At 35.4% G+C, this 13,835-nt stretch overlaps 5 protein-coding genes and 1 non-coding gene across 6 annotated transcripts; 4 read left to right on the plus strand and 2 right to left on the minus strand.

Moving 5' to 3' along the window:
* Positions 1 to 1,588: 1,588 nt before the first annotated feature.
* Positions 1,589 to 2,452, plus strand: LOC130505994 (glutathione S-transferase T3-like). The gene has a single exon (XM_057000595.1). The coding sequence runs from the start codon at positions 1,589 to 1,591 to the stop codon at positions 2,450 to 2,452; it is 864 nt and encodes a 287-aa protein (XP_056856575.1).
* A 951-nt stretch (positions 2,453 to 3,403) lies between these two features.
* Positions 3,404 to 4,483, plus strand: LOC130505995 (uncharacterized). The gene has a single exon (XM_057000596.1). It carries the CDS (start codon positions 3,404 to 3,406, stop codon positions 4,481 to 4,483), a length of 1,080 nt encoding a protein of 359 aa, XP_056856576.1.
* Positions 4,484 to 7,299: 2,816 nt separating this feature from the next.
* TRNAS-AGA (transfer RNA serine (anticodon AGA)) lies at positions 7,300 to 7,381 on the minus strand. Its single transcript has one exon. It is a non-coding gene; the product is annotated as a tRNA-Ser (tRNA).
* Positions 7,382 to 7,613: 232 nt separating this feature from the next.
* On the minus strand, positions 7,614 to 8,998 carry LOC108806972 (LIM domain-containing protein WLIM1). Its single transcript, XM_018579231.2, has 5 exons — positions 8,711 to 8,998; positions 8,452 to 8,548; positions 8,327 to 8,370; positions 8,142 to 8,231; positions 7,614 to 8,067 (listed from the first exon to the last, which is right to left on the minus strand). Exons 1-5 carry the CDS (start codon positions 8,843 to 8,845, stop codon positions 7,858 to 7,860), a joined length of 576 nt encoding a protein of 191 aa, XP_018434733.1. The 5' UTR covers positions 8,846 to 8,998; the 3' UTR covers positions 7,614 to 7,857.
* A 1,002-nt stretch (positions 8,999 to 10,000) lies between these two features.
* LOC108843311 (mitogen-activated protein kinase 1-like) lies at positions 10,001 to 12,029 on the plus strand. The gene is made up of 3 exons (XM_057000594.1): positions 10,001 to 10,241; positions 10,835 to 11,538; positions 11,740 to 12,029. Exons 1-2 carry the CDS (start codon positions 10,146 to 10,148, stop codon positions 11,519 to 11,521), a joined length of 783 nt encoding a protein of 260 aa, XP_056856574.1. The 5' UTR covers positions 10,001 to 10,145; the 3' UTR covers positions 11,522 to 11,538; positions 11,740 to 12,029.
* Positions 12,030 to 12,340: 311 nt separating this feature from the next.
* On the plus strand, positions 12,341 to 13,280 carry LOC108857267 (uncharacterized). The gene has a single exon (XM_018631229.2). It carries the CDS (start codon positions 12,540 to 12,542, stop codon positions 13,164 to 13,166), a length of 627 nt encoding a protein of 208 aa, XP_018486731.1. The 5' UTR covers positions 12,341 to 12,539; the 3' UTR covers positions 13,167 to 13,280.
* Positions 13,281 to 13,835: the final 555 nt, after the last annotated feature.

Here is a 13,835-nt window from a genome sequence, read left to right on the forward strand (position 1 = left end):
TTAGTTTATGTGTTTGACGTGAAAAATCTGGTTAGAATTCTCAAAGAGATTGATCCTAGCCAGAGGCAAGCTTGCGTGGACTCGCTGTGTTTCGAGGCGGAAGCACGTATCCGGGACCCAGTTAATGGCACCCTTGGCATAATTCGCGACAACCAGCGTCGTATTCAACACCTTCAAAGGGAACAATGGGAATTGCTCAGTTTGAGAAATGCTCTAAGGGAATTGGCCATGAACCATGGAAGATCACGTCTTTGAGGGCATCTAATTAGTACTGCTTTTATTTTTTTAGTATGGGTTTGAATTGTTAGAATACTTGTTTCGAATCATGTCTTTGTTGGGTTTTTTTCTTCTGAATAATCTCATTATTATTATTATGGAGATAGAGTTAAAACTCATCTCTCTTTCATTTTGATTATAATGATCCCCGAGTATTAAACATCTTGGTATGAGAAGATCGGGCCGAAACAGAGATGACGCTATGTGAACATCTCTTCGTAAGCTTTTAATTTACTTAGACAGCACGCCACTAAGAGCATGTGCATTGCAGACTCTTAACACTAGATCTTAGTGTAATGAGCTATTTAATTAAATGAAAAAGGAAGGATATAATTAAGGGCTGTTGCTTAATTAAGCGTTGAAATTACGAAGCTTGTGGGACGCGTGGCGATAAAAGATAGGATGTGGATGTTTTTAGAGAAAAGAAAACTGTTTCTTTTTTCTTTGTCTCTTCGAGACGTGGATTCATCAGTGAATGAAGGATGAAAAGGAAATTGGTGGATGGAGGATGAATCTCATCAGTGGAGGATGAATCTCATCAGTGGTTTTGGTCGATGTCGGAGATTTATGGGTGGTTCTCGGTCGCTCTCCTTGTCGATTCGGTGTCTGTTCTCATGGATTTTCGCTGGCTCCTCGCGGTGGCGATCGTCGAAGAATCACGGTGGCTATCCTGGACAGATAAAATTTGTGGGTGTACCCGATGGTGAAAATCGGCGGTAGTGATTGCAATCGAAAGGTAAACTTCTTTTTTTTTAATTTCTCTGTCTTTGCATGTCTTTGATTTTAGTTATTTGTGTTCTTGTGTATTGTTTGATTCAATTTCAATATTTTTTTATAAATTTCTGTGTCTTTGCAAGAAGGAACCGAAGCAAGAAAGAACTTCAATCAACACTGGTTCAGAGGAGAGGAGAAGCTGCTCTGTTCACGTTATGTACCATGGAGATAAAGGTAAATCCAAAGTTCTCTTTGATCTTTTAGGTTGATTAATTAATTCGTGATTGATCTTCTAGGTTGAGTAATAAATGTTTAGGTTAGTTTATCGTTATGTTAGTAATAAATAGAACTTATGGTTGGAGTTTAGTGATAGTGTAGAGTGATGAATGAGTATAGATATCTGTCCTGTCTGTGATGAATGTGTCAAGTGAAGCTGTGTTAAATGTGTGTAGTTAAATGTCAAGTCGTCTTCCTCTATTAAACTCGTTGCTGCTTCTCTTCTTTTATTAGAAACACATTCTCTCCGATCTTCTCTTCCATCTAAACACCTTCATTCTTCTTCTTCTTTTTTTTTCTCTGTTGTTTCACACATTCAGATATGGATTATAATCCATATACGAGTGGGTATAATTACACTGATCTTCTTCTGAGTCAACAAACTGTTATTGGTTCATCAGAAGTTCCTGCATCTTCTTCTCAACAGAACCCAGATTGCAACCACACAGAGAGCCCTGTAGAGCGCCGAGAACGCAGGAAATGGACGGTCTCAGATGACATTTTGCTCATCAGTGCATGGTTAAACACGAGCAAAGACCCAATCACGGGTAATGAGCAAAGAGCAGGCGCTTTCTGGGGAAGAATATCAGCCTACTTTGAGGCAAACCATGCAGAGTTCCAACGGAGAGAGTCGTTGCACTGTAAGCACCGGTGGCAGAAGATCAACGAAGGTGTGTGCAGGTTCTGTGGCTCGTATGATGCTGCAGTAAGGGCGAAGACCAGTGGGCAAAATGATACTGATGTTCTGAAGATCGCGAATGACATCTACTTCAATAGATATAAGAAGAAGTTCAACCTTGATCATGCGTGGAGGGAGTTGCGCTATGACCAGAAATGGTGCTCTGTTTCAAGCTCTAAAGAAGTTGGAAGCTCAAAGAAGAGGAAGCTTGACGACGGTACACAATCAGAAACATCTCAAGCGACTGAAAGCAAGACGTCCGAGTGTCACACTCGTCCCCCGGGTGTGAAGGCAGCAAAGGCAGCTAAGGCACGTGGTAAGAAGCCTGAGGGGAAGGACCTCGATGGGTATCAGAAAATGTGGTCCATTAGGAAGGAGGACATGGCCATGAAAGAAAAGCTTTACAAGATGTCTCTGCTGGACAATCTTATTGCAAAAAAAGATACACTGTCCGAGAGTGAGGAAGGTCTAAAGGATAAGCTGATTGCGGAGTTGTACTCTGCTTGAGTTTAGGTTCCTTTGTCTGTTTGAGTCCAGGTTCTGTTTGAGTTCACTTTCTGTTTTATGTTATGTTTTATGTTTTTGTTTCATGTTTTTGTTTCATGTTTCTGTTTCATGTTGTATTTCATATGTTTGTTTCATGTTCTGTTATGACAATGTTAATGTTGATTAAATGTTATTATTTGTGACCACAACCACAAAGCTTATGACCACAACCACAAAGCTTATGACCACAACCATAAATCGATAACTTGATCATTAAGTTATTCAAGCTTATCAACATGTTTCATGTTCTCTTTTATGTTTCTGTGTTCATGTTCCTTAAATTAAAATTATTGATGCTAAATGAAATAATGTTTCTGATGCAGGTGACAGTTACAGGTTTGTGGATTGAGAAAGGTCACGGGCTGATGAGAGCAAAGGCAGAGAGCAAAGGCAGAGGAGTGTGTCACAGACTGATATATTGTGTTGTATTTGTCATGAGTGTGTCACGGGTTGTATGTCTATGAGTTTTGTTTTATTTGTATTATTTGTATGGGTGTGTCACGGGTTTGTGTTTCATTGTCTCACCAATTCAACATATATTGCATCAGACACAAACGAGTTCTCACCATTCTCATTTTTCTCCATTTTCTTTCAAAAATAATTGCTCAATCTCATCTTCACCACTTTCAGAAAAAAAAAACTTATCATTTTATGGCATCTTCTTCTCATATAAATTTTCAAGGATCATTTGATGAAGAGTTCGATCAAGCATTTGATCAATATTTTGATCAAGCATTCGATCAATATTTCGATCAAACATTTGAGAATTTCGATCAAGAAGATGAAAGGATGCCAAGAGAAAAACGAGGTTTTATCGAAAGAAATCGTGAAGAGGGCCATATCCAGTTATGGAATGACTATTTCAGTGACACTCCAACATATCCTCAACATCTATTCAGACGACGATTTAGAATGAGCAAGCAATTGTTTATTTATATTGTTGATCGCCTCTCCAATGAAGTTGAATTCTTTCGTCAAAAGAGGGACGGTCTCGGAAGGCTTGGTCTCTCTACACTTCAAAAATGTACGGCAGCTATTCGTGTGTTGGCATATGGTTCTGCGTTTGATGCGGTCGACGAATACCTCAGGCTCGGTGGAAGCACTACTCGGTTATGTCTGCAAAATTTTGTGGAAGCAATAATAAATTTGTTCGGCGATGAGTACTTAAGAAGACCAACACCGGAAGATCTTCAACGTCTACTTCATGTTGGACAGCATCGTGGCTTTCCCGGGATGATAGGAAGCATCGATTGTATGCATTGGAAGTGGAAGAATTGTCCAACCGCTTGGAAAGGGGAATTTTCTCGTGGTTCGGATAAACCCACAGTCGTTTTAGAGGCGGTTGCTTCATATGATCTCTGGATATGGCATGCGTTTTTTGGACTTCCAGGTACCTTAAATGATATTAATGTCCTTGATCGTTCACCTGTTTTTGATGACATAATAAATGGTCAAGCCCCGCAAGTGAATTTCTCGGTCAATGGAAGAGTGTACCATTTGGCTTATTATCTAACCGATGGTATTTATCCAAAATGGGCAACTTTTATCCAATCTATTTCACTTCCACAAGGGCTAAAAGCAAGATTATTTGCGAAACGTCAAGAAGCTGCCCGAAAAGATGCCGAGCGTGCTTTCGGAGTTTTGCAAGCTCGATTTGCCATAATTAAAAATCCAGTACGTTCTTGGGATAAAGTCAAGATTGGAAAGATAATGAGAGCATGTATCATACTCCATAATATGATAGTAGAAGACGAACGAGATGAATCCACTACAAATTGGGAAGATAATGTGACCACGAATCAATTTGATGTTTCGGATTTCCAACAAGGAGAAGGCAACGGAAGTTCACATGTCAATCTCGGCTTTTCTCATATTGCCAACAGTATGGATGTGGAAAATGACATTCGTAATAGAAAAGTGCATCAAAAACTGAAAGCTGATTTGGTTGAACATCTATGGAATAAATTTGGTCGTGATGAAGACAACAACTGAGCTTCGATGCCTCTTTGAAATTATTATCGTTTATTTTTATAATCTTTATTTTTATGTTTTTATGTTAAAATCTATGTTTAAAATGTTATGTTTCATTCTGTTTTATTTAATAAATAAATTTAATATACTTAAAAAAATATGTTTAAAAACAAATTTAATATTTTTTATTGTTAAGCAATTTAATTAAGCAACTACCATTGCACTATTATAATTAGGTGTTTCTTAACTAAGTTGCTTATCTTAATTTTAATTGTTAAAAATTCATTAATGGCCCACTTAAGCAACACTTAAGGGTGTTAGCAATGCACATGCTCTAAGTTCATATCCGTTAACATACTAGAAACTTACACGTATTTGCTGAAGTCGCATACCAAAAGATTGAACAATTTGTTGGAGATAAACATGAACATTAACTTGGAGTACAAGTTATGATTATCCTATTTGAGATATATTTAGAGATTGAGTTTGAGAAGCTTAAAGTTTTTGAGTGTTTACTTAAGAGAGATTAATAAAGAAGAGTTTCTTTACTTGTGTTCTATACGATCTTTGAAACTATACAATTCACATATAATGAAAGTACGAAACGGTCTAACATTGTTTCATGACGATTAAGGCATACTTAGACCTTTAAACCTAAGGTTCATACTTGAATGGAAGTTAATGGTATTTCATTGAAGACGTATTAAACCATGCAAGTAGTACTGTTTGATAGAACCGCATTTTATAAACTACGGATTACTGAATATTGTAAAGAATAAAATTGATAAAATTATATCAAAGAGTAAGAAAAAGATGATACAACTGCAGAGGCGAGATATTATCTCTTTCCTTAACTCAAAATACGTTCCGTAGTGCGACGGTTCGATAACGTAATGAATCCCAGAATACAACTGCAAACAATCTTCTGAATTTGCGTCACTCTATCAGAAGCCTGGCGGAACTAGTTTTGTGTGTATTCTCAGACTCAAAAGAAAAAACAAAACATAATTATTCAAGAGAATTTTGTTGTTGCTCATATCAATGTGTTCGTGTGTCTATCACATTAATATGAAGAGTAGTGGGTTTTATAAGCTTTTCCAAAAGCAAAAACCACAAAACGTTACGACATTGATTCCTATAATTAATATAAATCAACCTCTTTGATATTATCAAAACAACCATAATGACATAGTAAAAAAAACGTTTTTGATATAAAGAAAAGATATTAATGATTTCTTTTAATTATTAAATTATTTAAGACAATCATTAAATTGATTTGAATTCGGTTACAATAACAAAAGGATGGCTATAGTCCTTTGACCAAATTTCAAATTCAATTCCAAATTTAATTTGGTTAACTCGGTTTTGTACACACACATTTCAACCGGTATATCTTTTCAGAAATATACTATAGTATATTCATACTTCTCCATATATAAACAAGAAGATTCACACCTCATATTTTATGTTGGACATTTACTAATTTTTAAACATAGTCAAATATTCAAGTTCAAAAGCTTTCTAAGTCAATGATTTTGGACCAACATTTCTTATTCAAACGAACTTTATTTTTGACATATTAATACACTACTTCACAGTGTTTGTCAAACAATCAATTATCCGACGAACATCTTCGCTCGGAAAATTTATCGAAAATGGTCTAAAACCATCTCGTCAAAAATGAGTTCCAACACTGTTATGTTGAACATTCATTGAATCCCACATTAACATTTCACTATAATATTTGTCTTTAATGAACAACAATAGTATTTGTAGAACTTCTAATAACTAGATCAAAATATGTTTACTTAGTGGAATCAACTCTCTTCTTGGATCGACGGAATCGAGAGTCCGAACTCCAGCCACCAGTACCAAATTTGCAAGAGTATTTACTCCATAGCCATAACATAAGAGACTTTTTCTTCTTGTCCTTTGCGTAACAATCTTGATGATCAGCTCGAACGTTTCTTCCCATGGAAGAAGAGATGCGAATCGGACTATTCTCTAAACATTTCCTATAAGCTTCAAAAAAAGGGTCAGCATCTTTCTTCCTAAAACTTGACAAACTGGATCTCGAGTTAGTAGGCGTGAAAGGACACACAACTAGAGGACTATGCAACACTTCTTCACTATACTCAGCATGAGGGCATGGAGGCGGCGTAAGCTTGCACTGCAGCTGATCACGTCCACTTCTGTTCGTCCTTCTTGAAATTCCAGGTTTTAGCTCCCATGAGAAGGGAACTTTGGCTTTAGAAGTTTGATCGAACTCATGTTTGTTTGGACTAAGCATCGTGTTTGAAGACTCTTTGCATGTGGTACTATGTTGGTTTCGTTTGAGATATTGGTGTATATGCGTTAATATTTATATATACATATAAATATAAATAATCATTCCGTAAAATTGTATTTGATGTATGTATATTCACCTAAATTTTGATTAATATATTGTTGGAATGAGAACATCGTTAGGAAACGCTTGGCTATATATATAACCTCCAGCCTTATCCAGATATATATTAATATGATCATTTGTCTCGTACGTAACGCAATAATTAAACTGAAACCAAGCATAATGTTTTGCACATTTAGAATACTTTACTGTTAGAATACAAGTTTACTCTTCCATTAACATTGATGCATTGCATATGTAGGTATCGGTATAATTATATTAAATAAGCGAAATGATTATGCAGCACAATTATTTCATAAAGTTGACAACAATTGATAGGAAATAACACATGATGGCGTATATTTCATAAAGTACGTTACATTATTATTACTCAGTTCAGTTTAGATGGGCCAATAAGAACAGTATATTAAAAAACAAAAAACAAAAACGTGAACGGCAGGATTCGAACCTGCGCGGGCAAAGCCCACATGATTTCTAGTCATGCCCGATAACCACTCCGGCACGTCCACCTTTTGCTTTAATTGAGTAACAAAGTCTTATTATTGATGTTGTTGAGACGTGAACAGTCAAAGTAATACGACAAACTCATAAAAGCTTTTTACCATAACTAGGGGGAGATAGATTAGCACATGTTTTCAAATTATCAAAATCATATATTATGTGAAAAGGAACATATGAAAAGTCACTGCTCTATGCTGAAGAAATGCTCTTCATGAAAATTAAATTATATGAACTTATGTGTATCATAAGCAAACATCCATTATTTCTCTATTTTCTTGTTTCATCTCAAGAAACCCAACAAAGAGTGAACATAAGTTCCCAAAAGAAACAACATGAAAGACAACAACAACAACAAAAAAGAAGAACATAGACTTGAGAAGAAACAAAACCAATAGTATATGTTATGTGGATCGAGAAGTAGAGAGAGACACTATAGTGGTGGTTCTTCCATGGTCAAAATCATCCAGAGAGATTGAAACTTTTTTTAAGCAGCAACGTCTTTGTCCTTGGCGGCGGCATTGTCTCCTCCTCCTTCGAGCTGGCTCAAATTTCCTTTCTCCTTGATAAGCTGAATATGATGATGCTTGCAATAAAGCTTCCCCTCGTGAGCTATGTAGTTCGAAGGACTTATCGTGCAGCCTCCGTGTGTACACTTGAAACAGCTCTTGTGGTACAGTGTTCCATTCACCGACACCTTCATAAACAAAAGCAGTCAATAGATATTGAACAATATAGCAATTATCAAAGAATCTAATGTTAGATCGATACCTTCTCAATAGGATAGACAGTTTTGTCGCAGCCAATGCATTTCTCTCGAGTTCCACCAAACATATTCGACACTTTGGTCCCAGCAGGTCTCTGTTAGAGAGATTTATTAGATCAAATGTTTAAAAGTTCAAGAACCACAAAAACACACAATCAAGAAACAGATAAAAGAGTTGTCTGAAGATTACCTCTCCCTCCAAAGGTCTATCAGGTTTCCCAATCTTTGGTGTCCCTATAAAAAGAACAAGAATCAAACTTTTAGATACCCTCCAGATTTTTTTTTTTTATTTTGATTTGTTATTAATTAATTTACCTTCGAAGCTTTTCTCAAGACTTCCAGTTCTCTTGAAGTTTTGATCGAAATGTGGTCTGCAATAGAGAACTCCTTCAAATGAGTTGTAATTGCTAAGCTGTTTCCATCAAAACAATAACAAACAATCAGATTCATCTTTCACACTATTTCCACTTTATCAAAGATATTCTACTCATCATCAGAAAATGATATCTCCTAGATCTACCTCTTGACTAATCATCAGAAAATGAAACAAGAACCCAAGAAAAAAAATAAAAACCTTGAGAGTTCCTTTGCAATGGTGACAACGGAAACAAGCTTTGTGGTAGACCCGGTTATCAGCGGTTAACTTGTCGACGAGGTACACGGTTTTGTCACAAGCCATGCATTTCTGGGTTGTTCCTGCGAACGCCATTTTTGTGTGTTCTGTTTCTTGTAAGACCAATAGCCCAAAAGAAGAAGATGAAACAAAGATGAAGAAAATGATAGAAAGGAAGAGAGTATCTATTATTGTTGCTTCGTTTTCTCCAAATGGGGACCAGATATATTGAAAACGAACATGTCCTCTCTCTTTTTTTCTACCTTTAAAGTAAGTTCACTTATAGAAAAGGTTGGGTAATTTGAAAATTTAATAATACAAATGTGATGAAATAAAATTCAAAATTAGTCGTGGAAGAAAGTGTTTTAAAAAAATCAAATGCAATAGAAAAGGTTTATAAGTTCAAATTTTTGAACTTTTGCTAATTCAAATTTGAATACTTGGGGGTGTCTGACAAATCTAGCATGTTTTTTTGTCACTGTCTAATCCCAATAATCAAAGATAAACGGTAATAATAATATTATTAGGTGCTCAACGGCCTTTCTTTTTTTCTCTTTTAATGATTTTTGTCCAAACTTTAAGTAAGCACCAGTCAATATCTTGTCTCCTAGATATTTTTCAACATTTATCTCAGTGATTTCAAATCTAGTTTAGGTAGACATGCAATGGCTTGACAAATGACAATGCTTAACATACACAATGTTTTCTCAATAGTCAAGACTCTATATACAATGCTTTACTATACTATTGTTTAAATGCCTGTGCTGTAAACATTTATTTTATTCTCACGGTTAAGCTTAGGAGCACCCAGAAAAAGGGGAAACAAACAACTGGAAAGAATCTCTGTTTGGTTATAGATAATGATTAAAAGCTGTATTGCTTGTGGTGAATTGGTTGGAAATCTGTGAATATACTATTTTATGTATATGGTGTGTGTGTGTTTATGTTTCGAAATATCTGAGACATGCTTTACCATAAAGACTTTTGGATGAGCTGTAATATTGACATAATTGGTTGTAAGAGAATGAGTGATCATAATGATACCAACCATCTTTTTTTAATCAAAAAATACCTAACCTTGCTATATTTGTTACTTAAATATACATCATTCCATACAGTTTTTTAGATTTTTGCCCACCCCCTTAAATTTATGGGCCTTCCCCATTTTTTGCTTGCATGGGCCTACTCTCTCATATTAATGGAAACTTTTGACTCTTTTACTCTTTCATCTTTTTCCCATTTTCCTCTAGATGTAACAAGATTTCAGTGTAATTGATTTCAATCTTAGACTGTGTTCTTAACATGTTTCTTGTTGTTCAAAAAAAATGTGAGCTATTCTAAAGCAAAAAAAAAGATTTCAGTGTAATTGATTTCAGTGTATCTTGTTTATGAGCTCATGGATACTGATCTCCACCAGATTATCAAGTCTTCTCAAGTTCTTAGTAATGATCACTGCCAATACTTCTTGTTCCAGATACTTGATTGGTTCTACGTGGACAAAATACCAGCCCAATCTGACACAAAAAGTTGCATTAACCGGAACTACTAAGATATTCGTAAAGATAAAAAAGATTGGTATTGAAGTACAAAAGCGAATTGAAATATCTCGGATACTCGAAATTTTATTTTTTACAATTTTTATAATAAAACATTAATTTAAAAATATTAAAAATATTAAAATTTTATATTCATAAAATATTCAAAATTCTCAGAAATAAACAGAATTATCTAAAATATTTTTAAAATAGCTAAAAACAAATATCCAAAAGTATTCAAAACACTGACAATATTTTAAATACCTACTGCAGGTTCCATCTAAATATATAAACCAAAAAAAAATTCATATTAATTTTAGTTATTTAGCATACATAATCAAATTTATATGGCATATTTTATTTGAATTTTAAGGATTTTAAAGTACATTGAAATTTTATAGTTTGTTTACATAATTTATCTGGATAAAAGATCCCACCATAGCTAAACTGAAATTTATAAAATCAAATCTTTAATTCCGAAAACTCGAAACCCGGATGCCCATCCCTAATTCTTGATTTGTGCTTAAGTTTACTTTGTTATTTTGTGTAGTTGCTTCGAGGGCTAAAGTATATACACTCAGCCAACATCCTCCTCCGAGATTTGAAACCAGGCAACCTCCTTATCAACGCGAACTGCGATTTGAAGATATGTGACTTCGGTCTTGCGCGGACCAGCAACACCAAGGGACAGTTCATAACTGAATATGTGGTGACTCGTTGGTACAGAGCACCCGAGCTTCTCCTCTGCTGTGACAACTACGGAACATCCATCGATGTTTGGTCCGTTGGTTGCATTTTCGCCGAGCTTCTTGGTAGAAAACCGATATTCCAAGGAACTGAATGCCTAAACCAGCTCAAACTCATCGTCAACATACTCGGAAGCCAAAGAGACGAAGATCTCGAGTTCATAGATAACCCTAAAGCCAAACGTTACATCAGATCGCTTCCTTGTTCGCCTGGGATGTCTTTGTCTAGGGTTTACCCGGGAGTTCATGTTCTGGCCATCGACCTTCTTCAGAAAATGCTTGTTGTTGATCCGTCCAAGAGGATTAGTGTCACTGATGCGCTTCAGCATCCTTACATGGCGCCTCTGTATGATCCGAACGCAAACCCTCCGGCTCAGGTTCCTATTGATCTGGACGTAGATGAGGAGTTGGAAGAGGAGATGATAAGAGAGATGATGTGGAATGAGATGCTTCATTACCATCCTCAAGCTTCAACATCTGAGCTGCTATGAGGTCAAGTCTTCTAATGGTAACTGACATAAGTCTTCTGTTACTTTTATATCTATATAGTCTTGAAGCAGAATAAGAATAACTTGAAGTTTAAAACCAGTCGCGATGCCATGGAAGCTGCCTTTTTTTGTCACTAAAAGCTTTTAAGTGAGCCTGTGAGACTGTAACATAATGTACATAGATTGATCTGTTTCTCTGCTTGTTTGTTTGTTTCTTTCAGAACTTTAAATCCTCTGATGCGATGGGATGTTTTGCGTGTTACAATAGTCTTTCATTCATGGGACTTCGATCTCCTTTCACACTCATTTGATCAAATTTAAATTAAGGCATTTGCAGGTACCTAATTGACCGAACTGAAACCAGACATATACGGATCAGTCTATGTTCAAAGTCTCAGACGAGTTAATTATATTGTTACCCACCCTATATCACATGAGTTGCTTCCTTCTTCTTTTTTGTCAACACATGATTTGATTTGTTTCTTTTTGTCAACACATGATTTGATTTGTTTCGTTTAGTGTTTTTATTTGAATAAAGTATAATATCCACAAGTACATGGTTATGCATGAAATTCTTATTTCTTTTTTTTTTCAGTCAAAATTAACGATCACTGGTTAAGCCATCATGATTCATGGAAAATGAAATAAACTTTGCTTCTTCTCCAAGAAAGTCAATCAGTAAAGATCAGAGAAAATACAACTGGGATGAGAGATAATGTTTGTTTTTTAATTTTATAGAAACTATTCTATTCGTCTCATGAGAATTAAAATAAGTTTATAATATACTTGATCCGATCGTTTTATCACATTGAACGAGATCTGGTCAAATCCTCCAATCTATTTGTTTATACGAAAAATTAGATATATAGCTTAAAGACAACAAGTCTCATTATGATAACTAGAAAGCCGTCTCTCTTGTCAGAATACTAAATCCTCCTAACAACTTCTCCATAAACCAAAAACCTTCAAATCTCTCCAATCCTCACACACACACACACACACACACAAAGAACCAGTCAATATGGTGAGTCCCTTCTCATCACCGAAGAGATCTAAGAAAGAAAGCAGGAACCCTTATTCAAGTCGCGGACTTGAAAAATTCTCTGCACTTCTCTCTGAGCTTGACGAGAAGAGACAGAGCATTTACGCAAATAGGCTAGACCCCGATGGGCCTCCTCTTGTTCGGTTTGTTTTCAAAAGCTCCGGAGAGTGCGTTCCTGTGATGATCAAGACAAATAAGGTAGCCAAGAAGAAGGTCGATGGTCAAGAAGATGATCTCAAGAACAAGACCGAGTCGAAAACAAAGGAGGCAAAAGAAATAAAGGAGACAGAGTCAGAAACAACGGAGCAGAAACGTAGATGTGTATTGAAAGAGAATCTTAAGAAGATTTCAAGACCGAACCGTTTTTTACCCGTGACAACGATCTTGGTTCTAGTCTTCTTGGTGTTTTTTGGAAGAACGGTTTCGATCATGTGCACTTGTATCGTTTGGTATTTGGTTCCAATGATCAAAGAACATAGCAGAAAGAAAGGATCAACATACAAGACCAAGAAGAAGAAGAAGAAAATGAACGAGAGCATGGCTCGTGATCAAACTGTTATCAAAGAGAAGCTTCCGCGTATGGCTGCTCCTAGTAAAACTCGGTGATGATAACTGATGTAACCTTTTTTTCTTTCTTTTAGTTGTGTTTGAAAGTTCTTTTATTCGTTTCATCTGACATTTAACCTTAATCTTTTGTTGGTTTTGTTCCTTAAAATAGAAGTACACATATGGAAATGTCCTTAGTTTTTCCTATTATTTACAAGCAAATGCCACTGAGAATTAATAATGTCTTTGCGTAAAAAATTCATGTTTTTTCCACGTTTTAACACTTTCCTAAACTAACGCTAACAAACTACGATAAAAAAAACTAATAATTAAATGATCAATGTACTCCATCTTCCAACTATTAAAACTCGGTGATGATAACTGATGTAACCTTTTTTTCTTTCTTTAGTTGTGGTTTGAAAGTTCTTTTATTCGTTTCATCTTGAATTTAACCTTAATCTTTTTGTTTGGTTTTGTTCCTTATTCTTTGCTTTGTTCTGTAACCCCTCGTCAAATTCTAATGATATCTACTTTATTAAATAGAAGTACACATATGGAAATGTCCTTAGTTTTTCCTATTATTTACAAGCAAATGCACTGAGAATTAATAATGTCTTTGCGTAAAAAATTCATGTTTTTTTCCACGTTTTAACACTTTCCTAAACTAACGCTAACAAACTACGATAAAAGAAACTAATAATTAAATGATCAATGTACTCCATCTTCCAA

This window comes from Raphanus sativus, unplaced genomic scaffold (genome assembly GCF_000801105.2).
Source record: "Raphanus sativus cultivar WK10039 unplaced genomic scaffold, ASM80110v3 Scaffold2788, whole genome shotgun sequence".
NCBI classification, from domain to species: Eukaryota; Viridiplantae; Streptophyta; class Magnoliopsida; order Brassicales; family Brassicaceae; genus Raphanus; species Raphanus sativus.

Coding starts and splice junctions, on each gene's coding strand:
- LOC108857267 (XM_018631229.2), top strand. CDS start 12,540: ATGGTGAGTCCCTTCTCATCACCGAAGAGATCTAAGAAAGAAAGCAGG.
- LOC108843311 (XM_057000594.1), top strand. CDS start 10,146: ATGGATACTGATCTCCACCAGATTATCAAGTCTTCTCAAGTTCTTAGT. Junction 10,242..10,834: donor AGATACTTGATTGGTTCTAC/GTGGACAAAATA, acceptor TATTTTGTGTAG/TTGCTTCGAGGGCTAAAGTA.
- LOC130505995 (XM_057000596.1), top strand. CDS start 3,404: ATGAGCAAGCAATTGTTTATTTATATTGTTGATCGCCTCTCCAATGAA.
- LOC108806972 (XM_018579231.2), bottom strand. CDS start 8,845: ATGGCGTTCGCAGGAACAACCCAGAAATGCATGGCTTGTGACAAAACC. Junction 8,371..8,451: donor TCTTGAGAAAAGCTTCGAAG/GTAAATTAATTA, acceptor TTCTTTTTATAG/GGACACCAAAGATTGGGAAA. Junction 8,068..8,141: donor CTGTCTATCCTATTGAGAAG/GTATCGATCTAA, acceptor TTGTTTATGAAG/GTGTCGGTGAATGGAACACT.
- LOC130505994 (XM_057000595.1), top strand. CDS start 1,589: ATGGATTATAATCCATATACGAGTGGGTATAATTACACTGATCTTCTT.